Source organism: Apium graveolens, chromosome 10 (assembly GCF_009905375.1).
Source record: "Apium graveolens cultivar Ventura chromosome 10, ASM990537v1, whole genome shotgun sequence".
Taxonomy (NCBI): Eukaryota; Viridiplantae; Streptophyta; class Magnoliopsida; order Apiales; family Apiaceae; genus Apium; species Apium graveolens.
In genome coordinates this window covers 195,850,173-195,877,964 of record NC_133656.1, presented here as the reverse complement: position 1 = coordinate 195,877,964, position 27,792 = coordinate 195,850,173, and the positions used below count along the sequence as shown (strand labels likewise).

General features: G+C 34.9%; 2 protein-coding genes and 1 non-coding gene across 4 annotated transcripts; 2 read left to right on the top strand and 1 right to left on the bottom strand.

Annotated features, from left to right (window-relative positions):
* Positions 1 to 5,604: 5,604 nt before the first annotated feature.
* LOC141689152 (NAC domain-containing protein 90) lies at positions 5,605 to 8,536 on the top strand. 2 transcript variants are annotated; one of them, XM_074493337.1, is made up of 4 exons: positions 5,605 to 5,859; positions 5,937 to 6,235; positions 6,666 to 6,984; positions 8,412 to 8,536. In XM_074493337.1, exons 1-3 carry the CDS (start codon positions 5,703 to 5,705, stop codon positions 6,960 to 6,962), a joined length of 753 nt encoding a protein of 250 aa, XP_074349438.1. In that variant the 5' UTR covers positions 5,605 to 5,702; the 3' UTR covers positions 6,963 to 6,984; positions 8,412 to 8,536. The 2 variants fall into 2 exon arrangements, with proteins under 2 accessions (XP_074349438.1, XP_074349437.1); XM_074493336.1 differs by lacking the exon at positions 8,412 to 8,536 and having other exon boundaries at positions 5,606 to 5,859; positions 6,666 to 7,205.
* A 7,930-nt stretch (positions 8,537 to 16,466) lies between these two features.
* Positions 16,467 to 16,856, top strand: LOC141691548 (secreted RxLR effector protein 161-like). The gene has a single exon (XM_074496278.1). The coding sequence runs from the start codon at positions 16,467 to 16,469 to the stop codon at positions 16,854 to 16,856; it is 390 nt and encodes a 129-aa protein (XP_074352379.1).
* Positions 16,857 to 20,502: 3,646 nt separating this feature from the next.
* LOC141694574 (small nucleolar RNA R71) lies at positions 20,503 to 20,609 on the bottom strand. The gene has a single exon (XR_012563864.1). It is a non-coding gene; the product is annotated as a small nucleolar RNA R71 (small nucleolar RNA).
* Between the last annotated feature and the right edge of the window lie 7,183 nt (positions 20,610 to 27,792).

The following is a 27,792-nucleotide window of genomic DNA, read 5'->3' as shown; positions in this document are numbered from 1 at the left end:
GTTTCCTAAATACATGTGGGGAGAGGCTCTAAATACGGCTTGCCATATTTTGAATAGAGTCCCTCTGAAACACATGGATAAAACACCCTTGGAGTTATGGAAAGGCAGGATGACTAGTCTTAAGTATCTTCGTGTGTGGGGGTGCCTTGCTAAGGTGCTTGTTCCTGAACACAAGAGAAAGAAACTAGGTCCAAAGACTGTTGACTGTATCTTTCTGGGCTATCTTGAAACCACTACAGCTATGAGATTTTTAGTGTTAAAATCTGACATAGATGGTATAGTGGCAAACACGATAGTTGAATTTCGAGATGCGACATTCTTTGAGGATGTCTACCCTATGAAGACTGGAATACCTGAAACGACTTCTGAGGAAGATCCTACTCACACATCAAGTTCTATTCCTGATCATGTGGAAAAAATGACAAATGTGGGGGCGGAACCTAGTGGTAGCTCTAGTCCACAGGAACTAGAGGAACCAAGGAGAAGTAAGCGTGCAAAGGTAGTCAAGGATTTTGGAGGTGATTTCATCACTTACAATATCAAGGACGAACCTTTAACTTTCCGGCAAGCTATGGATTCTTCTGAGTCAAGGCACTGGAAGGGCGCTGTCAAGAGTGAAATTGACTCTATTATTTCTAATGGAACATGGAAGTTGGTTGATCTCCCTCCTGGGTGTTCTACTATTGGGTGCAAATGGGTCTTTAAAAGGAAGTTGAACCCTGACGGCTCAATAGATAAGTACAAAGCTAGACTGGTAGCTAAGGGTTTTAAGCAAAAGGAAGGAATTGATTATTTTGATACATACTCTCCGGTTGCAAGAATGGTAACAATCCGAATGCTTATAGCATTGGCTTCAGTCCATGGTCTTATCATCCATCAGATGGATGTAAAGACGGCTTTTCTTCATGGTGAACTTGAGGAAGAGATTTATATGGATCAGCCTGATGGATTTGTTGCATCAGGCAATGAAAGGAAAGTATGTAAGTTGATCAAGTCCATCTATGGCTTGAAACAAGCTCCCAGAGATTGGCATAAAAAGTTTGATGAAACTATATTGCCTTTCAGTTATAAGATTAATGAAAGTGATAAGTGTGTCTACACTAAAGTTAAAGGTAATGAGTGTGTAATTTTGTGCCTATATGTGGATGACATTTTACTGTTTGGAACCAATATTGAGATTATTAACGAGACTAAAGAATTCTTGAAAAGGCATTTTGAAATGAAGGATATGGGTGAGGCAAGTGTGATTCTTGGAATCAAACTGATTCGGTCCACTGAAGGAATAACCTTGACTCAATCTCATTATATAGAGAAATCTATACTTGAGAAATATGGTTATTCACAGTGTAGAATCGCTAGTACACCTTATGATTCGAAAGTTTCCCTTGTCAAGAATACTTCAGGAGTGCCTGCGTCTCAGTTAAGGTATTCTCAGATTATTGGGAGCTTGCAGTATCTTGCTAACTGCACTAGACCAGATATTTCATATTCTGTGTCTAAATTGGCTAGATATACAAGCTGTCCAAACAGAACTCATTGGGATGCTCTTGATAGAGTACTTAGATATCTAAAAGGCACAATGTACCTTAGTTTACACTACAGGAGATTTCCTGGTGTGCTTGAAGCGTACAGTGATGCAAGTTGGATAGCTAAGAAGTCTGGTTCCAATGGAGTGACTGGATACGTGTTCACCTTGGCTGGTGGAGCAATATCCTGGAAGTCTAACAAACAGACTATAGTTACTCGGTCTACTTTTGAGGCTGAGTTGTGTGCACTTGATGCCACAGGGACGGAGGCTGAATGGTTACACGAACTTATGTCTGCAATACCTGTAGTAAGCAGACCGCTTCCTGCTATTGCTATTCACTGTGATAGTCGAACAACTATCGACAAGATTAACAGTAAAAAGCATAATGCTAAAACTAAGAGACACATCCAAGTTAGACTCAAGTCTATAAGGGGTTTAGTGACTGATAGGATCATAGCTATAGAGTTCATAGGAACTCAGAATAATATAGCTGATCCTCTTACTATAGGACTGGAACCTGCAGTGGTCCTTAAGTCAAGGTTGGGGATGGGACTGTCAACCCATCATAATTCATCAACAGTGGGAACCCAATACACATGAGAGGAGATCCCTCGAAGTGTATTCAATGGGTAATAACAAGCTGTAAGGATGAGTTGGTAGTACCTTTCCTACATAGATGATACTATAGTATCTGAGTCTATCCCCTGTAAACCTAGAAGGTACGGACACTGCCAGAAAAGCAAGAGTGTTAAAACTCTGAATGGGATCAAGTCATTTGACGAGATAGAGGCAGTATATCTCTGGAGATGCCCAGCTAAGCGAATGTAATTGTGTGGTCGCAATTAGAGGATAGGGTTAATCCTTGAAGCATTCGACGAACAGGATCGAGACATGACCATTAATGTCTCAAAGCCGTAGATTGGCACCATAACCTTTGACTTGTCGTCGTCTATGGAATATGGTTATACTAAACGGATTAAGATTCAAGGTGAAACATTCCATCTGAGTCCGATAGCCATTGAAGTAGAGGAATTAGGAGGGTTCAAACCCGGAAGGGTACCGACTCTGAAAAAACAAGTCATGATGGGAAATTGATCACATTTCTGTATGGATTTGTGGAGGATTGTTAGAAAATTAGGATTTTAGAGCTTAATTTAATTATGTTCTTGATGTTAATCCTAAAATCTAATGATTGAAAATTGTTCAATGATATTTGAACTTAAATTTTCATGTATGGTTTTAAGAATTTTCTTAATGAAATCCATATGAAATGAGAGTTGAAAGTAGCTTGGAAAAATTTGAGAATGTTTGTCCCACGTTGAAATAAATAAAGGAGGGTGTGTGCTTTATATGGTATTACCCACATGAGTAGTATACAACTACTAAGGTGTGTGATGGTCCATTGTGTTGTTGTGTGCTTCACGCGCACACACACACGCGCGCCCCGCCCCGCACCGCACCGGACCGGACCGGACCGGACCGGGTCGGGTCGGGTCGAAGGGCGATTTGGGCGAATGTCTCGGCGTCTCGCGTACGCGAGGCGACCTGGGCGAGGATTTTATTTATTTGAGAATTAATTTTAATTCGAATTTATTTATCAGTGATTGGATTATTATAAATTGTTAGGCTGGGTTTGATACTGAAAGTCACTTTGTTAGTGGGCTTAGTCTAAATACCTTGAACCTGGACTAATATAATCTGATCTGTAACTGATGAATAAAATCAGAACTTAAGTTCTGATATCAGATTAGAAATTAACTTAAGTTCTGATATCAGATCAGAAATTAACTTAAGTTCTGATAATAATGTGGGCTTTAATGGGTGTTAATGTGAAAAGCTGTTACAAGTAATTTAAATTTAAAATCTGATCAGTTTTGATTTTTTATTAATGAAGCAGTTTAATTCAGACATTAAGTGTGTGGACAGTTTCATTTTCTCCTCTCCTATAAATAGAGGTTAAAGTGAATGTATTATATACTCTACATTCTCTTCTCTTCTCTTCAACCTCTCTGCATTTCTCTCCCAAAAGTCCTGAAGTGCTGATATTTTTCGGCGACTGAGGTGCTGGTCGAAGTGGAGCTTTTGTTGCTGCTGTTAACATAAACTCCGAGCTGTTTTATCCTGGTGGAGATATTGTGCGCATCCCAAACGCAGCAGGTAGGGGTAATATTCTCTTCAAGAGCAGCCAGGACTTCGAGTAAGGCCTGGTGACTCAGCTGTGATCATTTTTCTTGACATTTTGTATCTGTGAACCTTTATTTCAGTCACTGTTAAAAGCTATGATTTCGGGTACATCTTTCTTTCTCTCTTCGTTATTTCAGTTACTGATTTTGTTTACCTGCATGTTTTGTTTTGTTAACTGTGGTCTTGGCCTAAACTTGCTAAATTCTTTATACACTTGCTTCTATGTTGCTATATTTGTTAGTGAGATTTACAACATACACGTTCAAAAAATACGTATTTACTAAATGACAAATATGAATATGCATTCTCTGAATTCGTGTTTTTTGTTATTTTTAATAAAAGTGAATCTACATCTACTAAATACGTGTTTTGTGGGTATTTTGTACGAAATATTGTGCCAATAGCTATTTTGGATAATGGAGCTTCAGAAGTGAATTTGATACAACACGCTAAAAACTTTGATTAATTCACAAATTCTTCTTTTGTAAAAATCAAATTAATTTTTAAGTTTCAAAATAAATTTTAATTGGATCAATTTTCGTGCGTTGTGCATTATCTATAGTACTTTTATAACTTATTAATTTAACTAATAACTTCGTATACATGGATGTAAGATCGGGGTTTTACGTGTACAAATTCTTATACTTAAATTCATTTCGTACCTATTTAGTCATTATGAGTAAATATTGGCTAGTTTCGTTCTCCTCACCTTCCGACATAGATCATTTTACCAATATTCGTTCTCACCCATATAACTTTAAAAATTAAAATTTTGAGGATTATTTGTGATATCATATATGACGATTTGAGCTACTCTAATCTCATTTTTTTTTAAAAAAAATCGAGTCAAATTCGATTATTTTTTAAAAATCAATTTAAGTCTTAGTTCCAAAATAACTCGGAGTTTATTATTAGCTCAAATACATAAAATTCGTACCTCACTAACATTTGTGAGATGATGTCCGTGACTCAGTATCTTTACCTTTGAAACTCAATTTATTTTGTACTAACAATACTTTTACCAGCATTTGTGTCATGTTACAGACCAGATCATGTTTCTCTAATTTTTGGGGAATAATATTAGACTTCGTATTCCCAATCCCGAAATTCTATTTATTATGAAAATAATTTTACCATCCCCTCCATGTTCTATATTTAACATCTTAACGAGTTAAGCATCCGAGAAAATATACCAAGGAGAATGTAATAATTTAGGTAATCTACGTGTACATCACAAACCCCACAAATATCATAAGGAAAATGATAGAAGTATAAAATGAATTAATAAAATAGTTATAAATGTCACATGTCATATGTTGGTTGACTAAAAATAAATGGACCCTCATGTATTTACATTAATAGGACCAATTAAATTTTTTCATTGTGTCACCTCACCCATGTCATGTCATTTTGTGACAATTTTTTGTAACTTTTTTTTTACCTCTAGCATTACGAGTGAAATTAAATTCTTCACATGTCTCGATGGGGGATCGAGATATTAGAGAATATTTAAATTTTTTTCATTAATTCTTCAGAGTCTTAGAGATTCATTTAAAAAATGAAAATGGTAATAATTAAAATTTTAAAAAAAACTTCACGATTTCTTAAACTTAATTATATAGGTTTTCTGGTTGAATTAAGCCGGACTTCCATCTGAAATGAACCCCACAGAATGAAACACAAGGATCGGTGCTACAAATTTATTATAGAGAAGCACAAAGGAAAATAAATTTGACTATTTCAAGATATGCATACATTCCATATACGTCATCAAAGCCCGCGTGTATGTGGAAAATTTTCACAACCTCTCGTATAATTTTTCTTCACTCGCTCGGTTGGTAACATCATTATCCTCTACATATATCTGTCTAGTTATATCAGTAATTCCTGTCTATATAAATAACAACAAAAATAGACAAACTAGTACCGTATTAACTTTACAGCTACACATTTGAATATTCTCAAAAGCTCCTAACAAAAGAAATTAGTGATGGAAACATATCCACCGGGCTTTCGCTTCTATCCCACGGAAGAAGAACTTGTTTCGTTCTATCTTAGCCACACCCTTCAAGGATACGCCCAAGCCGATCTTAATAGAGTCATCCCTGTCGTCGACATTTACGAGATCGAACCCTCGCAACTACCAAGTAAGGGTGTGTGTTTTATGTGTGCATGTTTGTGTTGTTTTTTGTTCATGTTATTGAAGTTATGTGAAATGGTTCAGATTATTCGGGAGAATTGTGCAAGGAGGACAAGGAACAATGGTTCTTTTTCGTACCAATGAACGAAAGAGAGGCGCGAGGAGGAAGGACTAATCGAACCACTGCTTCTGGATACTGGAAAGCTACTGGATCACCGAGTTATGTTTATTCTTCTACCAACAGAGTGATTGGAGTTAAGAAAACTATGGTTTATTACACAGGAAAAGCTCCGTTGGGCCTAAAAACCAGGTGGAAGATGAATGAATATAAAGCCATCGAAGAACAAATTATTACCGGTCCCTCTACTAGTGCTGCTCCGAGGGTAAAATTCTTTCACTTTCGTTATTTTTCTTCTAGTACTTTCCGAGTCTCCGAACAGAAATGAGTGCCAGCTAATTAGTTATGTTTTGTCTTCGTAAAAGTCCCTCGTCAATTTGTTTCAGAACTTGCAATCTTGTTCTTCGTAATTTTTACTCATCGCCATAAGGCTGCCTAATCACATGTAGCTAGCAGCTCCTATACGAAATATGTTTTGTTAATCAGATAATTATGAGCCAATTGGATGTAAAACCATCACTAAACACTTCATTAGCAACATGCATGATTCCTAACCTACGTTTGTGTTTGCGCAAGTTCTCCTTGTAGCTAGCTTAAATCACGTAATCAACAGTCCGTCGTCTTACATCTTGCTCATTTGAAATCCTAACTTGAATCAACTAATTACAAATACTCTTTAATTTGTTTGTATGCAGTTGAGACATGAGATGAGTGTATGTCGAGTATACGTGATATCCGGCACATTTCGAGCATTTGATCGACGACCACTGGGAACAGCAATAATCGAGGCAGTAGACGAACAGCAAGACGGTCAAGAAGATATAGTGACAAGAGCAAGCCCATCCGCTGAATACATGATCATGGAAAATGCAGGCTTTTCTAGCTCCGAGACCATGATGCATCATGCTGCACCTCTCTTCATAGAAAATGCAGGCGTTTCTAGTTCCGAGACCATGATGCATCATTCTGCACAATTTTTCGGGGATGAGTAACATATTCATCAGTAGAAAAGAGGTGAAGTTTGTTTCACTAACTAGTGACATTTTTTAGAGAAAATCGATTATATCCAATATATCTAGCTCTTACAATAAGAACAGATATCAGTGGACGCACTGTGGTTCATATTCAATTAATAGTGGGACTTTGTCTAACCCTGGCCTAATTAATAGACCCTCTCCAGAATATTTTTGTAAAAGTAAGGTTACTACATACTTTATTGTTAAGAATAACCGAAAGTTAGTGTTTTTTTCCAATATTGGAGTAAATTATAATATATTTATTTTCGTGGACTTCTGTAAGTACTATTTTGTAATTTTTGATATAAATAATCTTGTTACCGTCCGTAAGAAAGACCTGACGAAAGTTCTCATCCCTTTAATTATATTAATTGAATAAAATAACCCTAATATATTCGGTGTTTCGTAGCAATTAAATTAAGGTAGTTGAACACTTTGCAAAAGTGACATTACTTTTAAAATATTCCTCAAAAAGATAAGATTTTATTTTGACAAACAAAAAGACAAAGGCTTTGATACTAAAAATGTAATATCCCGTAATTTTTAGAATTAGATTAATAATATAATAACAGAATAAAAGGATTAAAATTAGATAAGGACTATGATTTAAAATTGGGTTAAACTATTGAGCCTAAAATTTGGATCAGATTCTAATATGGATAACTTGTAGGTTAAGATATAGGGTTTGGTATCGTTATAAATACACCATATTCGTCTTCCTCATTTTTAATATAAAAATTTGTAGGGTTCTTCTCAGCAAAAATAAGCAGTCTTTTAAAATTCGTAGAAAATTCATTGTAAGTCAGAATTCAGTAATTCTGGACTTTTCGGAGAGGTCTTTTCGTTATCTTCAACTTCCGTGTTTCATGTTTTTCAAGATAACGTCGTTTAGAGGGCCAAAAAGGCTAATTTCATATCTGGTCAGGTTTTGAGGTAAGTTTTCGATCGATATTACTAGTGTTTTTCAAAATTGTGTATTATGTGTGTATATTTGATTATCAAAATTTGATCTAAGTGATTATATATTTGAAAGTATGATGTGTTACAGTATATGTATTGTTGTGTATATGTGATGTCTAGACGATAATTTGAGATCTTTGATTTGTGCCATGGTTTGTGAAAATATCGAATAAGAACTTAGGACCGTAGTCACCGGATTGTAGGGACAGTTTTGTGAAAATTTAGGACCGTTATCACCTGGTTGTAGTGGTCGTGGCATGAATTATGGATTTTGAATTATTGTTGTTTATGTGTTATGTGTATCGAATAAGAATAAAAATGTGTATCGAAAGTGTTTGTTTCGTATATTGTACATCGTATTGTATAGATTATCGTATTTTGTTATATGTGTTCATGTTACTTGGCCTACTAGTTGAATCAATTGTTTTCTTGCTGGGTTTTGTAGCTCACCCCTTTCAATTTCAGGTTTCGTCTAAGATTTCGAGTTGGATAGCATTGGTGTTCGAGAACTTAGAATGGGAGTAGATTGACCTTTGGACTTCCGCTTTTAGCTGCGCTTTTGTAATCATAATCTTTGTAATAGACTTTTGGATTAAAGTGTATTTTATATTAGTTTCAATTTAAAATTAATAGTCCGGAAGTGCGGGCTGTTACAAAAAATAACAGCTTAAAACAAATACTTTTTGAATTTCTTCTTTTATTTTTTATTTAACAAAAACTGATATTATTATTTAAATTGATAACCATCAAATTTATTTTTTATTCTTAATTTTAATAACTCATTTGCCATCTACAATAAAAAATAGCCAAACAAATTTTTACTTAAAATATTTGCTTACTTATTCATTTAAGGGTGTGTTTGACATTGTTGTTGCAATTTTTCGCCTTAAAACAGCTAAAAAACTGTTTGATAAAATTAAAAATCCGTTTTTTGGAAAAGTGTTTTTTATGTAAAAGCTGTCGTAAGAAAAAGAAAGACCCCTCATTCTTTTCGAAAAAGCCATTTTTCAGTTTTTGTGGTAGGCAGATGCTGATTTTGGCATCGAACCTCGTCAAAATTATTATTATTTATAATTTTTTACATCAAAATATATACAAATTAAAAAAATATTACCAAACAGTGTCTGATTTTTTAACATTATTTTTTTCTCCAGTACTTTTTCTAACAGTATAATAATTTTTAACATAAATCTCAAACAGAGGTTAATTAACTTTAATTCGTCCTGACAAATAAAAAGAAAAAGGTAATTTTAATTCGTAAGTAACTAATTATTTTAAATTTTGCCAATTGCCAAATCCACGCGTTAATCTTGAATTTGAATATGCAAAAAATGTCCCGGGGCTCATTAGATTTGTGGACGAGGCATTAAAATGAAGAAAATTTGGTTTTGAAGCTCAAATGTATAATCCTTTGAGAATAAATCATGTTAATTTTAACTCAGTCCCTACGTGGCCCTAGCTAAATTCGAATCCTGGTGCGATTTTTGTTGTCGGAGTCTCGTCCTACACTGTCAAGATATTATAGTCACTTGCAACTTGAAAATCCCCCGTCTTAACGACGAAATTTAACTAATACTTCCGAAGTCACATCTGATATAAAAAAGGAAATGAGAAAGAATAATCCTACAATTCATTGAAGAACAGGTCATTTCAAGTCTCTGTTAATCGGTACTGTTTTAAGGGTACAAAATTCTTTGTTACTTCTTCAATATCCCCGTTTTGTCGGTGCTATAATTCTTTTTTTTAATATCTCAAAAATAAAAATATTATAATTTGTAACCACAAATTAATTCATTATTTCTTCCACTCGGGTGATTGTAATTGATATTAGTGTTTTCTTAGACAACAGCATAAAATATTGACTCTTTCGTACAAATTGATATAGATGGTGTGTTATTTTTAGGTGTTTTATGTTTTTCTATATAGAAATGGGTGTTAAATGAGGAATGAGAGTCAAATATGTTTTTATATATATTTTTTATAAATTTATATATATTTAAATTAGAGAGTATTAAAAAATTTTGTTTGTGCATTATATATGTGGAACCAGTAATTTATTAATTAATTATATTAATATATTTATAATAAATTCCAGTTGTTATTGGCCTTAATTAATTCATTTGGGTTCATGTTCTTGTATAAACGTTGTAATACAAACATTATTCAGAGCTCTAGTTATACATATTTTTTTAAAAAATAAATATGAATTTTATTTTTAAGAATCTATTAATCTTTTATTTTTATATTATAATTGTCTTTCTAAAATATTGTCCTCCATTAGTGTTTCATGCCAACTGATCCGGTTTTGGCTTTGTAAAAGTCCTCTTAGCTAAAAATTGGTCAATTTCTTTTCTATCACTAGCAACTTATTCCTCGTCAAATCTGCCCATCGCTGTAAGACTGCCTAATCGTAAGCAGCAGCTAGAGGGCTCATACACGAATTATGTTTTGTTTCATTTTTATGTACTACATACCATATAGTTGGGCTTAACTCTACATTTGTATGACACTGTCCATTTTGGTCCCAAAATAAGCGCAAATTTAATTTTGGGCACATTTCAAAAAATCTGTTATTAATTGGAGTTAACTGGTTTCTTATATAAGCATTCTGACCCCAACCACAAATATTGTGGGACAACTCCTAACAATCTCCCTTTCATACATCGGACTCGACACTTGTCGAATCTGCCTCCTTCAAGGTGATCAGACTCCCCCTTAACCCATACTGAAAGTCCATCTGCTATCTGCTTCCCTATGCCCATACTGGACGTCCTGTCTGCCTCCCCCTTAAGCCCATCCTGGGATAGCCCACATGCTTCTTAGGTCCATTCTAGAAGCCCGTATGAAATTGTCATGGACCATTACAACCTTAGCTCTGATACCAAATGAAATTTAAAGGCACAATCTAAATATTCGAAAATATGATGTAACAACGAATAAGACAATCTTTTTTGTAAATGGGACAGACCCTTTCATCAATGAGGCAGACTCGATCAATTGAACTATAAACTTCTGAAATGTAAAGCAGTAATAAACAGAAATAAAAGCAATGCAAAACACCAAGAATTTTCTTTTGGTTCGGCCCCTACTCCTAGTCCATGGCCTACATCCAAGTCATCATGCCAACCAACATAGAGAATGTATTTTATCAACTTCAATAAAAGAACTTACAATCTTTCTTGATTACAAATGGATAGCCACGAAAAAACCTTTTTCCTAGCACACTTGCTACCTAGCACTACTACTACCACCTAGCCCACTGGCTAACTTGGCTAATCCTTTGAAATCAAAACCTTACCACAACCCGACACAAGTTGATATAAATACACGATGTGAATAACAACGAAAGTTTACAACTCAAACTAGCTTCTTATTTGACTGGATATTAAAGAGATATATACAAGAAAGGTTTATAGAAAGTGTATGGATAGATCGTGAAAAACATTAGCCTCAAATCTGAAAACTGGAGTTGTATTTATAAGCACAAATCTAACAGATTAGTTTTTTCAAACAAGAGATAAGTTAATGTTTGTTGAACATATTGTTTGAAAAAATATTTGAATAATTCTTTGAGGATAAACCGTTAATTTGTTAAGATGATAAACCTAAATAAAGATAAGTGTTGAAAAGTTCAAAATAGGTTTATCCAGAAAGAATTTATTTTTGAATGAATGTTTATCCAGTCATTAGAAGTTACAACAAACTCTATCACCTACAAAGACTATGTCTTATAATCTGCAATCTCGACGACTTTGTTGCATTGTTCTCGGATGGTGTCCAGGAAGTTCTATCATCATAAACCTGTATGCCAACATTCTCCTCCTTTTATGATGATGACAAGAAGAACAATTGCTCCCCCTATAAAAAATACTTTAAGGCATGTTACAGAGATTAACAACAACATAGTATGCAGATTATAACTTTAATACAACAGATTTAGGAATGATACAAGTAGCATAAAGGAGACAGTATAATGAGATAATGGTATGATGATTTAAATAAGGCAAGATGTGACGCCCTTCAAATCCGGGATCTATATTTGGGAGTCACTAACTGATAGACAATATTATAATATGCATAACGGAATAAAAATAATAATAATATGACCTCTGCATGCAACTGGATCAAGCACAAGTTATAGTATGAAACAGGCACTACTACAAACCATAAGTTATTACAACTCATAAGTCTATTTAGTTTTACAAACTATTCAAATTTTATTACAACCCACTAGACTAGTTAATCGTTTCAAAACAGTCAACCTGGAAGGCACACCAAAAACTAATTACAAGCAAAGAAATCCTGATCAAAACCTGGAACTCAGACCTGCTCTGGCTTAGTTCAAAGATCTGAATAATAAACAAGTATGAGCGAATGAAATGCTCAACAAGCAGTATATAATTATGATTAAAGCAACAACAACAATATATTCGAAGAATAAAACTGAACAACAATATCTGGGTAAAACCAAAAGCTAATATAAGCTTTAATGATAAACAACACTTTTCATATTTTTTAGCTTGAAATCCTCGAACGACGGTGTGTTGCCGCTGATGATCAGCAGCTGAGCAACGACGATATGCCTAAGCATAGACAACTAAACAAAGGGGCACCCAAGACACACATTGACCTAGCAAGGTATTATAATCAAGTATAATATAAAGCTCAAACTAGACCGCCACCATGACCTCTTACGTAACCATCCAATCAATAAAAATATTTTTAACTTAAAGGAGCCGAATCAAACGACATCCTTAACAACATAACTCCCCATTTCACATGGCCCGGAGTAACCGCAGCAACTGATGGCGAGATAACTAGAAAAATAGTTATTCGCTAATCTCATAACAAAGTTCCATTGTATAGAATATATCTGGATAGCATAGTTATTCACTATATATCAAATAAAAGATTCGTTCTAGCTGAACAATTACTTGGATAAAATGATTTCAATAAATCACTGACTGTCTATATGTAATGCATCATGAGAATATTTATATACAAATTTAATATTTTGAATATGTAAAACAATAAAATATTCCGGAATTAGAATAGTGTGGGAAAACTTGCATATTCATAATTAAGCAGTTTGATATGTAAAATATTAAACTATTCTAAAATTACAATATTATAGGGATGCTTGCCTGGTATGCATAATAATTCTTCACTATAACCTTAGCTTATAATTGCTGGCTACCAACTCAGTCTAACACCTGACTGCACTCCTTGCCACTCGATTCTATAAACAAAAGTACTATTTCAATTAACTAAACAAACTCAACCGACGTAACTATACGTCTCGACGTCTACCCGATCGTTTATATCTATCATGGCATTTAAACTGTTAAAACAGATAAACATGCTTCACATAGCACGTAACCACATAATTCATGTAACACGTAAGACAGATCGTCAAAGGATAGAGTTCGGTATCTTTGAAATCAAAATCGGGTCAAAAATATGATTTATCGATCAATAACTGACTCAAACCTTTCGATACAAAAAAATTATGTCTCGAAAGTATTTTTATTCGAAGCGGAATATTTTTCTGAGTCTAGATGCTTTCGTTTCGTATTAAGCGGATGAACGGTCTATTTATTACGAATAGAATAAGAATAATTCAATTAATAATAATATTAATTGAATATTCAATACCTTTTTATATTTTTAAAAACTCAAAATAATTTTTAGAATATTATTTGACTTAATTATAAATAATTACATTTTATTTAACTATTTATTGATAAAATAAATTGATTAAATGAATTAATCAACTAAATGAATCCATAAATAATTAATTAAAATAAATTATAAATAATTAAATCAAATTTGGATATTTGAAAATAATAAAACAAAATAATTTTTGAAATTAAAATAATTCAATTAATTATTTAAAAATAATTAACCAAATTAATTTTTGAATTTAAGAAAATTTTAAAAATAATAAAATAAAAAATGTTTTTTGAATTATTTTAAAAATAATTCAGCAGATACAGTTTTCAGGTTTTTGTTTTGAGGAAATATGGATAAAAACCATATCGGTGGTGGGTCAGTTAACAAGAAAACCGAGTTGCAACCGGGTCAAGAAGAACACCTGCCGGATTTCTGCAGATTCCGGCAAAGGTCGACTTCCCCGGCCACACCCCGAAGTTGCCCAAAACAATCACGTTTTCTTCGATTTTGAGTGCAAACAACACACACATCGATCCAGGAACTCAGAACATATAATAACAATTGCAAACGATCGATTACTCAATAACTTCGGCTAGAAAATGAAGCATCTGTCGGCGAGCTCGAAGAACTCCAGCCAACTAACGATATCCGTCAATCGACAACCATAAATTACGATTTATATCTCAAATCAAAGCTCATGAAGCATACAACCTAACTCAGCAATCACAATAAGCAACCAATCATTCAACAATCAAGGAAATCGATTTAAAAATCTAAATAAAAACCTCTAACTCGACTTAACACTTATCGTAATCAAACAACAACATTTTATACACCAAGCGATTCTAATAATCACAGGGAACATGTTCATATTAACAAAAATAATCAACAATCACTAAATAAGAAACCCCCAAATTTCAACATAAACCCTAAAATTTTGAATTAAAAAATTACCAATCGTTTGATGATTTTGATGGTTGAAATGGATAGAACAGATCAAGGGCTTCAAAACGGATACTAATACTTGTGATTTGGAATTTAATTACACCTTCAAATCTGAGTTTGCTTGTCAAAAACACATAATCCCTAACCCTGAATATTTTGGAGAATAATTCTGATTTTGATATATTTTTCTGAATTTTATGAAAATAAATAATAATTAAAATTTATTTAAAATTACAAAATAATACCCCCAAAACTATTTAGGGCCTAATTATATCATTTAATAAAATTAAGTAGTCCAAAATTGATAATTAACGGGGGAATAATATTTAATCCAATAAATACAAAAATTATGTCAAAATTCCCTAAAAATTATGAATATTCCAAAAATATAAAAATATAAAATATTTGAAAGTCCCACAATTTTATAAAAATGAAAATACCATTAAAAATGGGCTTTGACGTCCCGATGGGGTCCCGGTCCGTTGATTTTTTTTTATAAAAATATGGATAAAAAAGACAAGAAATTTTGTGTAATGCAATCCATATGTCTCATTATGATCCTCAAACATATCAAAGTGAACTTGAAGTTCAAAAGATTATCTACCTACAAGAAGTGGCAAATAGATTGCCTAAAAAATTCACTGATGTCAAGACAGTGACAAAGTCACATATACCAGCAGTTAATGTTCCTTGTAAAATTAAACTTTCTGATGAAGAGGATAAAAACATGCTAGCAAATGATTCTAAAGCACGCCAGAAGTGTGGTAGACCTGTTGGATCCAAGGATAAAAATCCAAGAAAGACAAGGAAACTAAACAAAGAAGATGGAACATCAAATGACATCAATATAAAAGAAATAGAAATGATCAATGAAGAGATATCTTCAAAAGATGATCAAACAGCTGAAATTGTTGACAACGAAGAGATCTCTATAAATTATATGATTTTAGGGAAGAGGTGGAACATAAATTTTTTTGTTATGGATGATGTATTTATATATGCAGTCGCTCTAGATATTATTAAGGAAATAGAGGCTTGATATAATTGAGGAAATAGAGGATCGTGAACCTAGATCGATCTATGAACGTAAAAGAAGAAATGATTGGCCAAAATGGAAATATGCAATTGAGATTGAATTAAAATCTCTTGAAAAGCGTCAAATTTTTTGACCAATTATCCAAACACCTGCACGTATAAAACCCGTCGGTTATAGATGGGTATCTGTGCGAAAAAGAAATGAGAAAAATGAGGTTGTGAGATATAAAGCACGACTTGTTGCACAAGGCTTCTCACAAAGACCGGAAATTGATTATAAAGAGACTTGTTCACCGGTCATGGATGCAACTACACTTAGATTGTTACTAAGTTTATCAAATCTAGAAGGGCTCCAAATGAATTTGATGGATATTGTGACTGCCTATTTATATGGATCACTTGATAATGATATTTATATGAAAATTCCTAATGGTTTAAAGATGCCCGGAGAATGTGGTTCAAGACTCCGAGAAATTTGCTCGATCAAATTGCAAAGATCATTTTACGGGTTGAAATAATCAGCTCGCATGTGGTATAATCGTCTCGGTGCATATCTGTTGAAAGATGGATATATCAATAATGTAATTTATCCATGTGTTTTTTATTAAAAGGACAAAAATGGGGTTTACAATCATTACAGTTTATGTTGATGATTTAAACATCATTGGAACCCCAAATGAACTTCATGAGACGACTGAATATTTGAAAAGAGAATTTGAAATAAAAGACTTGGGTAGAACAAAACTTTGTCTTGGTTTTCAAGTTGAACATTTATCTAAAGGAATCTTTGTCCACTAGCCAGCTTATACCGAAAAGATCCTTAAACATTTTATAATGGAAAAATCATATCATATTAGTACACCTATGATGGTGCGTTCATTAAAAAAGCATAAGAATCCATTTCGCCCAAGAGAAAAGGGAGAAGAGCTTCTTGGTCCAGAAGTACCATATCTTAGTGCCATTGAAGCACTAATGTACCTTGCCAATTGTACACGTCCTGATATTGCATTATCTGTTAACCTATTGACTAGACATAGTTCTGCTCCAACTCGAAGATATTGGACTGGTGTGAAACAAATATTTAGATATCTCCGAGAAATAATGGACATTGGTTTGTTTTATTCTAAAGACTCAAAAGTGGAATTAGTTGGTTATGCAGATGGAGGATATCGGTCGGATCCTCACAAAGGAATATCACAAACATGTGACATATTCACATATGAAGATACTGCAATATCTTTGAAAGGATATCTTTGATATGTTATTTATTTTGATATTTATACGATTAAACATAATATTTAAATACACGTAGATCCTCTCCATTAGGACATGAATATTATCGATTTAAATTAAAGCCAAATGGTAAAACTAGCAAAATTATTTTCAGATATATTTATATTACATATATAAATATAAAAGAGATATTCCATTTTTTTAAAATATCAAAACTATATCTTTCTAAGGCAATATGATCAAAGAATAAATATCAAGACATGATATTTTTTAGATCTTTGTTACAACAACAATAAAGCAACAAGTTCGAATAAAGAATATTACAGAAATATTCGTTAGAGATCTCATGTTATATCAAAATATCTTACTCTACGCTCCAAAATATATGTCTACATATATCAAAAGAGTTTTCATTCAAAGTTTATTAATATTCATGATTGTAATATTAATATCTATTTTCATAACCCATTCCATGTATACTTATGGTAATTTTCTCCCGTTTGGTAAAATCTACATTTCTCGGAGAAAAATACTCAAAAATATTTATTACCATCCAAATTTATTTTATATATTAGAAAATATATTTAAGTATTTATTCAATTCAAAAATTTGGTCAAAAGATCCATATTTTTCATTTCAAGACCAATGGTATTTTTACTCGGAAGAAAATGCTGACTAAACCGTTTTAATTTTAGATAAAATACTTCAACATGCTAAAATGACTTAAAATTTGGTATGGGTCATTTAAATGGTATTTTTAAAGTTTAGTAAAAATTTCGTAACATTTCGAGAATTTTTGTTTGGGCACAAAAAATGAGGTAGTTGGTCTCACAGTTGACCACGTTTGACCTAGTTACCATTGACCTAAGTTGACCAAAATTTGAAGGACAGCATTTTATAATATTTATATATTTATCATATTTTTTATGATATTTATTTAGGATTTTTTAAGGTGATCATATTTACAAGGTTTTTGAAACTCAAGCTTAACTTCACCCAACCAAACTTCATCCCACCAAGTGAGCTAATCCACTACCACTCTCCGGCCTCCCAAAGGGCTGCCCAAGTTCAACCAAAGTACCAAAATCCGGCCGAACCTCCGGCAAATATTTTCGGCGAACTTTTACGACCGTTTTCCAAAAGTGGTAACTTTTAGCTTCTTATCCGAGTTCTTTTTATTTGACTTTTGTACTTAACTTCTCTACTTCATCTTAAACTCTAATACGAGATCTCTTATAAAGAAAGTTCACAAGAGAAAAAAGAACTAAGATTCGAACTCATATTCGAACAAGTACTTGATCTTCGTAAAAATAATGTCAAAAAGAAGATCTATAAAAAATGTACTATTTATGAGACTGCGTAGTTGTATGAATGGTTACGTGATAACTTAATACTAGATCAACACTAGAACAGGACAGTTAAATAATACTACATCTACATAAGAAATCAGGAAGAAATGAAGACATGACAAATACAAAGAATCAAAAGATTAGAAGAAGGCTTGAAGTCTGTTTACAGGTCACTGAAAGAAGTTCATTAATATGTTCATGTGTTTAGTGGAATTTATGACACTTTATAATGCTCTATTACGCTTTGAATTGATGCATTTGTACTTAATTTGTGGGTGTTTTAATGTGTTTTCTAGTGTTTTTGCATTTCAGGCATTATTCTAAGAATCAGGTGAATTAGCATTGTTTTGGTGCTAATATGGTGTTAGGATGGTATCCAAAGAATAAAGCTTGGGAAGCCAACTCAATTGCAGCAGGAATTAAAGAAAATCAGAAGTTTTTCCAGAAGCACGACGTGCTCACGCTGGTCTAGCGCGCGGCCGCGCCAATTTGTCAGAAAGCCAGCGCGCCCGCGCTGATGAAACACGCGCCCGCGCCGGTCGGGATCACAGAATCCTAATTCTAGTCGATTTACAATTGGAGGACTTCTATCTTGCATGGGCTGCTATATATATTCAAATAAAGAACGTTTTCAAGAGAGAGACGTACCAGAATACAAGGAGAGCCGTAAGAAGACCGTGTTAGCACGATTCAACGAAGACGAAGAAGATCTTATGTGAATCTTTGTTCAAAGTTGTAACTTGGATGCTAGTTTTCTTATTTGTTAACCTTACTCTTATTTCGTACTTGATTTTGTTATTTATTCAGTATAAAGACTACGTTTATTATACCATGCTTTCATCGGAACTCACGTTGATGATGAGTCCGATTATGGGATAATCGTTATCGTGGGGTTCTAGCGGATTTACTTATAAATTTCTTTAGTTAAATTATTTCGATGCCTTAGTGTGTGGTGATTGTATGATAACCTAGTATTGGTTGTGCTTAGTCGTCTTATGAGAGTCGTGAACTTATAAGATAGCGTGTTAATCTTTAATGAAGCGACAGTGAATTTAAGGATTTCGAACTTACCATGCTAGCATAGGTTCATGTGTTATTGTTATGCATGATTCGTAGGTAATTTTAACCATCTTACTTGCCCTATGTAATCATGATAGATAAATTGTGCTTTAAACCTTTATGTTGTCAAATTCTATAGACATATAGGGTCTCAATATAATTGGTGTCTATTCAGCTTCTATCTCTTTTGTGGATGTCTGGTAGTATGTTATTTGTGCAACGAAAGTTGGCGTTTAGCAGTTTCGTGTTATCTGATTAGTGTCATCACCATTGCATGCTAAGGTTTAAGAACAATAAGGCTATTGAATGAAGTATTTAATAAAGTTAGAATCCCATGTTTGTCTCATATAATATATAACTCTCTTTGCTCTCTTAGTTATAATTGTTAATTAATTCATAGTTATAATCAACCTCATATTTGTTATCGTCTTAGCATTGGATAATAACCATATTATCGGTGCATAAGTGCATAAATTACATAGTTAACCAAAGCCAGTCTCTGTGGGAACGAACTAGAAACAATTCTATATTACTTGCAAACGTGTATACTTGCGTGAATTATTAGCGCGTGTTTAGCCCTGATAAGTTTTTGGCGCCTCTGCCGGGTACTGCAGTGTTAACTTTTAGTTTATGTGTTTATCATCAGTGATTGTTAAAGTTCATTGACTCGGACATTGTTACTTACCTACTCTTTTTCTTGTCATATTTCAGGTAATCTAGCGATCATTTATGCAAACGCGTTTGCGAGTTCGTAGGAGAATTCTGGATAAAGACGAGGAAGAAGTTGTAGAGGAGCGAAGGGAAGATTTTAAGGACGAAGAAAAAGTTTTTGAAGAAGAGAAAATAGAAGAACCACCTTTATTAGAGATGGGAGATCAAACATATAATACTAAGGCTTTGATGGACTATTCGAAGCCTAAGATCAATGATATAAATATTCAGTCAAGCATCATCAAGCCAGCCATCACAGCTAACACTTTTGAGATCAAGTAGAGCATGATTCAGATGATACAGAACTCAGTTCAGTTTGGGGGTTCTCCTACTAAGACCCCAACATGCACATCAGGGATTTTATCAAAATCTGCGACACTTTCAAGTTCAACGATGTGTCTGAAGATGCTATCAAGCTGCAACTATTCCCATTCTCCTCAAGGGAGAAAGCGAAGTGTTGGTGACATTCTCTACCACCAGGGTCGATCACCAAATGGGAGGATCTTGCTCAAAAGTTTCTCACTATATTCTTTCCTATGGTGAAGACGGCTGCAATCAGGAATGCTCTTACTCAGTTTGCTCAGCAAACTGGTGAATCTCTGTGTGAGGCTTGGGATCGATATAAGAAGATGCTAAGGAAGTGCCCACACCATGACATGCCTGATTGGATGATTGTCAACTGTTTCTACAATGGTTTAGGTGCACAATCTAGACCTATGCTCGATGTAGCATCTGGTGGAGCCTTATGGGCTAAAAGCTACAATGAAGCTTATGAGTTGATTGAGCTAATGGAAACCAATGAATACCAGAATCCTACACAAAGAATGTTGCAAGGAAAGTTAGCAGGAATTCTGGAAGTGGATCAAGATACTGCTATAGATGCTCAACTTCAAGCTTTGACGATGAAAGTGGACTCTTTGGCTAATTATGGAGTTAAGCAGATCACTAGTGTTTATGAGCTTTGTGCGGGGGCACATGAAACTAAGCAGTGTGCTATTTCTAGCGAATCAGCTCAATTTGTGAGCAACTTTCAGAGATCACAACAACAAGCTCCAGCCACTTATCATCTGAATAACCGCAATCATCCTAACTTCAGTTGGAGCAACAATCGGAATACGGAGCAACAATCTTATCAGCCATATACAGCAAGATAGTATAACTCTCTTGGTTTTCAGCAACCGCAATATGCCCCAAAACAACAACTTCAACTTCATCAGTTACCTCAAGCTAATGAAAAATCTGAATCGGAGAAGTTGAGGCTCATGTGCAAGAGCCAAGATATTTTTATCAAGACCTTGGAGAATCATATTAGGAAAATTGTTAAAGCATTACTAAATCGTCAACCTGGCACGCTTCCGAGTGATACTGAAGTGCCAGGTAAAAAGGAAGCTCAGGAGCATGTTAAAGCAATCACATTAAGGTCTGGTAAGGTTACGAATCCTGAACAAGCTAAGACTCCAGATTCTGAAGTGGAGGCTGATGAAAAAGAAGTGCAGAAGGAAGCAGAAGTGGAACCAAGGAAGAATACTGTTGAGCACACTCCTCCTGAGGGTAATACAGGGGAGAAATAGATCTATCCTCCACCTCATTTTCCTAAGAGGCTGCAGAAGAAGAAACTGGATAAGCAGTTTGCAAAGTTTCTGGAGGTGTTCAAGAAACTTCACATCAACATACCTTTCGCTGAAGCTCTTGAGAAAATGCCTAATTACGCGAAGTTCATGAAAGGTATTCTCTCCAGGAAGGTGAAGCTTGATGATTTAGAGACTGTTGCTCTCACGGAGGAATGTAGTGTTGTGCTGTAACAGAAATTGCCTCCGAAGCTTAAAGATCCTGGAAGCTTCACTATTCCTTGCACCATTGGAAAGGTGTTATTTGATAAGTGTCAATGTGACTTGAGAGCTAGCATCAATCTGATGCCATTGTCAATCTTCAAAAAGTTGGAATTGCCTGATCCAAAGCCTACATACATGACTTTGCAGTTAGCCGATCGTTCTATTACATATCCACGAGGTATTGTGGAGGATGTCTTGGTCAAGGTGGATAAACTCATTTTCCCTGCTTATTTTGTAATTCTTGATTTTGAGGAGGATAAAAAAATTCTCATAATCTTGGGAAGACCTTTCTTGGCTACTGGCCGAACCTTGATAGTTGTGCAGGAAGGTGAGCTTACCATGCGAGTGATGGATCAGGATGTGACTTTTAATGTGTTCAATGCCATGAAATTCCCAGAGAAAATGAGGAGTGTTTTAAGGTGGAAATGGTCGATACTGTGGTTAATTCTGAACTTGATCGATTGCCAGGGTCCGATGCCTTAGAGAAAGCCTTGTTGGGGAATTCCGATAGTGAAGAGGACGAAGGTGATGAGCACTTGCAATATTTGAAAGCTTCTTCCTGGAAGCGAAAGATGGATATGCCTTTTGAATCTCTTGCATTGGAGGAGTTAAAAAGTTCTCCGAAGTGCCTCAAGCCATCTATTGAGGAAGCTCCTACTCTTGAGCTTAAACCTTTACCTGAACATTTGAGGTATGCATTCTTAGGTGATGCATCTACTTTGCCTGTTATTATTGCATCTGACCTTTCAGGTACCGATGAGGAGAAGCTTTTGAGAATTCTTAGAGAGTTCAAATCGGCAATTGGTTGGACTATAACAGATATCAAGGATCAGCCCTTCTTATTGTATACACAAAATTATGGTAGAGGAAGGAAGCAAGCCTACTGTTGAGCAACAGAGAAGGCTAAATCCGATCATGAAAGAGGTGGTGAAGAAGGAAATCCTCAAGTGGCTAGATGCAGGGATCATATATCCTATTTCTGACAGTTCATGGGTGACCCAGTTCAGTGTGTGCCAAAGAAATGTGATATCATTGTGGTAGCAAATGAGAAGAATGAGCTTATTCCTACAAGAACAATTACGGGGTGGAGAGTTTGCATGGATGTTAGGTCACACACACTGTGTAAGGGGGTTGAATACAGTGTATAACACAATCAAATCGAATTCAAAGAACACAAGTAACAGAAAACTAACTTTATTAAACTCTGTTACAATGTAGAACTGTCCTCTCTCAGTAATGAACAAAATATCACGAGAGCTGCTAGGGTTATAATGAATAATATTCTCGATAATGATAACACTTATAGTGTAAACCCTATGTCTGTGTTTATATACTACATAGTTACAAGATAATCACTAATTGATATGGAATATAATTCTGCTTCCTAAAATATATTAACCAGTTATCTTTTCTTCCAAGTATTCCATTCTTCACAGAATTCCTTCTTCATGCATATCTCTTCTTGCGTTTGTCTTGATCTTCTTTCCTTTCAATCAGCCGCCTTCCTTATCTGAAAGTTTCCTTTAAGTCCTGATATTATCTCCTAATAAATATCTCCTGAACCTTAAGTACTGATAACTTAAGTTCTGTCTTCAGTATAAGTGCTGACATTCAGTTAAGTACTGATTTGTCCTGTTTAAGTAAGATCTGAAAACTAAACACAAATCATATTAGACATGACATTATCAAATATATCTAACAATCTCCCCCAACTTGTAAATTAGCATAATATACAAGTTTAACAGATATTTGATGATGTCAAAAACATTAAGTGCAAATGCATGAGGATTTGACTAGATAACTACAACTTACGGTCCTTAAAGCTTTACCAACTTTAACTTCTGATAACAACTTCAGTCTGTATACACATCAAAATTTGAGCAGTTGTAGATCTTGACTTGGCTTCACTTTCTGATCTCTTCGATATCACGAGTTGTTCTGAGATAGTTCTTTAACAAACATCTCTCAGCATATCTAAGTTCATCAATCATCCCCCTTTTAGCATCTTTAAGCTCTGCAGTATCTTCACCAGTTTGGAAGATAGCATATCTGAGATCATTAATTTTTGCTTTTCTCAAATCCTGATCTAGTCTTATGACATAGGCTTTGTCAGACTCTAGATTGAATTCAAGTCCCTTAATACCAAGATATGTTCTGATCTTTGCAGTATTAGGCTTCATTTCAACAATATCACCCTTGTGATCTCTGTACTTGGGACAGTATGTGCTGTCAGACTTTGCAGAATAAAGCTTCTTCTGTCTCTGAATTTGAGTCTTCAAATAATTTGCAGCACATTCTGTTAATCTGTCCTTCACTTGAAGTAAGAATAAAACATGTTCTAGTTCTTCAAAATACTTCAGTGGTATAGCATTTTCCCTTATATGGTTAACCCTTCCATCTATCATGAAATATAACAAGATGTGTTCTTTCAAGAAGGTATGGTAGACCATCTGTACAGATTCAAGTTGATTCAATCTTTTAGGAGTTGCTCCAATACCTGGTTCACTTAAGGAAGTTGGATCATTGGTTGTGTTCTGCACTCTTCTTTCATCAGCACTACCCAATCCAGATTTATCTCTTGCTTCCTTTCCCGTAACCACTCTTGCTTCAAAACCACTTGCTGCAGTCTTCAAAGGTTGAGTCTGTTTGGCTTTAGTGAATCCTGTTAGGAGTAACTTTGAGGATTTAATATGAGCAATGTCAGAGGTTTCCTTTGACTTATCTTCTAATATCAAGCCAACTTGAGCTATGTCAGAGGTTGCTTGCTTTATTGTTATATAAGAACTAACTATATCTTGACTCTGAACAACTTGAGCCATGTCAGAGGTTGTCTTAGAAATCTTCCTTGAAGTCAGAGTAAGATTAGCATCTTCATCAGAAATTTCTTCATCCATAGGAGGCACATAAACCTTTACAGGTTCACCAACTTTTTCTTTGCCCTTGGACCTTGGATCTATCTGCAATTGCGATTTGGCTTTAGTTGCTACAGGATTTGTCCTTTCTTTTATCACAATGCCTTTAGCCATAGGAAGTTACTTTTTAACAACAGAAGCTTCAGATTTGGAGTTGACTTTTTCTAACTTAAGTCTAGCTTCTTCTTCCATTAAACTTTCAAAGTCCATTCCTGGGTTTTCTTTCAGAAATAATTGTCTTGAAATTTCTTCATCAAGTTCCAAAAGTTCATCAGAACTTATCCTTTTACCAGTATCAGAAGTTATTCTTCTCCCAGTATCAGAACTTGTTATATGTCTTGTAGTACCAGTTCTACTTGATGAGAGACCTCCACCTTGACCATGACCTCCACCCATTCCAGAGTTTCCCGGGTCATTACCATCCTTTCCCTTCAGTGTCTTATCAGGTTTGCATTTGGACTTAATTACTTTCTCCCCCTTTTTGGCATCAGCAGGTAAATAAAGAGAGAGAAGCAATTCCACTGAGGATTGGATCTCATTGAGTTGAGATTGCTGAGAAGCTTGATTTTTCAAAATTTCATCAATCTGAGACTGTTGCTTCTCTTAGGTTTTCTCAATGTTGGTAATTTTGTCAAAGGAAGGTTGGAAAAACCTTTTCTTGTCCAACTTGACAACTGTATCTTACTGATTTAAGGTTTCTTGAATCTTGTCCACCTTGGCCTGAGTTACAGAGTGATGACCTTGAAGGTGCCTTGTACCAAGTGCAGTAACTCTTAGCTGAGTTTTGAAATCATCATTAACTAGCATCTCATCAGCTTTTGCCAAGTGATCAGCAAGAATCTTTTCAGAAGGAACAAAGGTAACTGTGTTCCACTCCTTAGTCCACTCTTGTCCTCTAGGAGTTTCACTCCAAGGTACTGGTGCTTCCCCTGTAACAAACTTTTTAACTATCTCAGCTTTTGAAGGAGCTTGTAGAGGTGCATGTCCAGAAGGACCAGCTGCATCAACATCTAAATTTGTAGCAACATTACTAGTAGCATCAACATTTACAGCATCAGAACTTACAGAGTCAATATCTTCAGCATCCTATGATAAAAGAACAGTATGAGAAGCTATCGAGGCTTCAACATCATCCTCTAAGGGCTGATCTCCAACTAAGTTCTGATCAACATCCATATTCTGATGTTCACCTAAAATCTGATCTTCAGTATCTAGATGCAGAGAAGGTGTTGTAGGTAATTCTAGATTAAAATCAGCATCAGGAATTGGTGTTGTTGGTGGAGTGACTTGAGTTGATGAAGCTTCTAGATACAAAAGCTGAGGCACTTCCAAGTTATGTATGTCAATTTCATCAGTTGGCCCCTGGTTATCAGCATGTACTGGAGATACTGGAGGTGTAGGAATGTGAGTAGTTTCTGGCTCATGTAGTGGAGAGTGATGAGTTGCATGAGGGTCTGGATCAGCACCAGGAGAGTTGTGAGCTTCAACAGGGTCTTGTGAGATCAGAGATTCCTGATCCCCTTCCTTAGCTGCTGCTTCCGTTCCTTTACCAGAATCTTCAGGCCTTTTTGCCAATGTTTTGAATCTTTTAGCTTTTAAGGAGACTTTAGGAGCTGTATCATTAGAATTACGCTTTTTAGCCTTTTTAGGGGCCTAGAACTCCCAATATCAACATCCTCCTGAGAAGAGACCTTCTCAGCTTTTTGAACAACAGGTTCTGAGACAGGAACCTGTTCCTCAACATCTGGTTCATCTCGCAGAATGAATCTCCTTCTCTTCTGTTGTGTCTGAGGTACTTTCTTAGTCCTCTAAGTTTTGGAAGATGAAGACTGTACTGTAGGTTCTGAAGTTTGAGGTGGTTGAGTAGAAGTGGTAGATGCTGATGGATGAGGTGCAGATGGTTGGACATCAGGATATAGTGCAGTGTATTTAACAGGATCATAGGTTATTAAGGCTTGTTTGACAGATAAAGGAAGTCTTAACACAACCTTCTTATTATCAGTAGATAGTAAGTCAGTAAAAGCTCTTTTAGCCATTCTCAACGATGAAATTAATTTATCAGCATTTTGGGGCTTATTATCACAACAGAAACTATAGATAAGCTGACAGAATCTAGCAAAATAAACAGTAGATCTATCTTCATTCATTCTGTCCCCAATAAAACCTAAAACAACACTTGCATAGTCAAAATCAGTTTAATTTATGAGAGCATACCCGATTTGTTGGCTGAATATGGGAATTGCATCAAAATTGGAACATTTGTTTGCAAAAGCCTTGGTTATGCAATCAAAGAAGGAACTCCATTCCCTCCTTATGAAAGATCTCTTCAACTGGCCCAGCTTTGCCAATGTCCTCTCATATCCCAGACTGGCCATCATGTTTTGAAGAACTGGATCTTCAACAGTAGAATAAACACAGTTCTCAGGTAGCTGCAGTGCTTGTCGAACCGTAGACAATGTCACAAAATACTCATCCTCCCCTGATGAAAAAATAATACTTGGGGACCCTTGAGCACCACCATCATCATATATACAGCTTCTCCAGAACTCCAGTACTTGAGTACCAGAGACTGCTTCGGGTTCAGTCAGCGTATACCCAATATCAGAACTAGCAAGAAAGTCATGAATGAAGTGAAGTTCAGAGGGTGCTTCTGACTTGCTAAGTATAGCAGAGAAGTTATTAGGAACAAACGTAGCTCCATCGAAAATTATGTCCTTGGGTGCCATGAGAAATTCGTGAGAAAGAAAATTGCCTGTAAGGTGTTTGATAGAATGTCTGTATGAAGAATCGTCAGTAGATGAGAGAGAATAAAAGTAAAAAGAGAGAGATAAAATATGAAAGTAAATAAAAGATTTGACAATCTTTTCTCTCTTTTACTTATACACGGTAGAAAAAGTAACCATTGAGACACCTGTCAGACATGCAGCAGTAAAAAATAATTAATGGGCACGAGTATTCAGTAATCATTACTTATCATATGCAATTTTTCAAGGAAAAACCGTTCCACTTACCAAGTAATCCCATTAATCAAGGTAGTTCAGTTTTATTTTAAATTTTAAAAACTGTTCCCACTTAATAAATTTTTTTATTACTACCT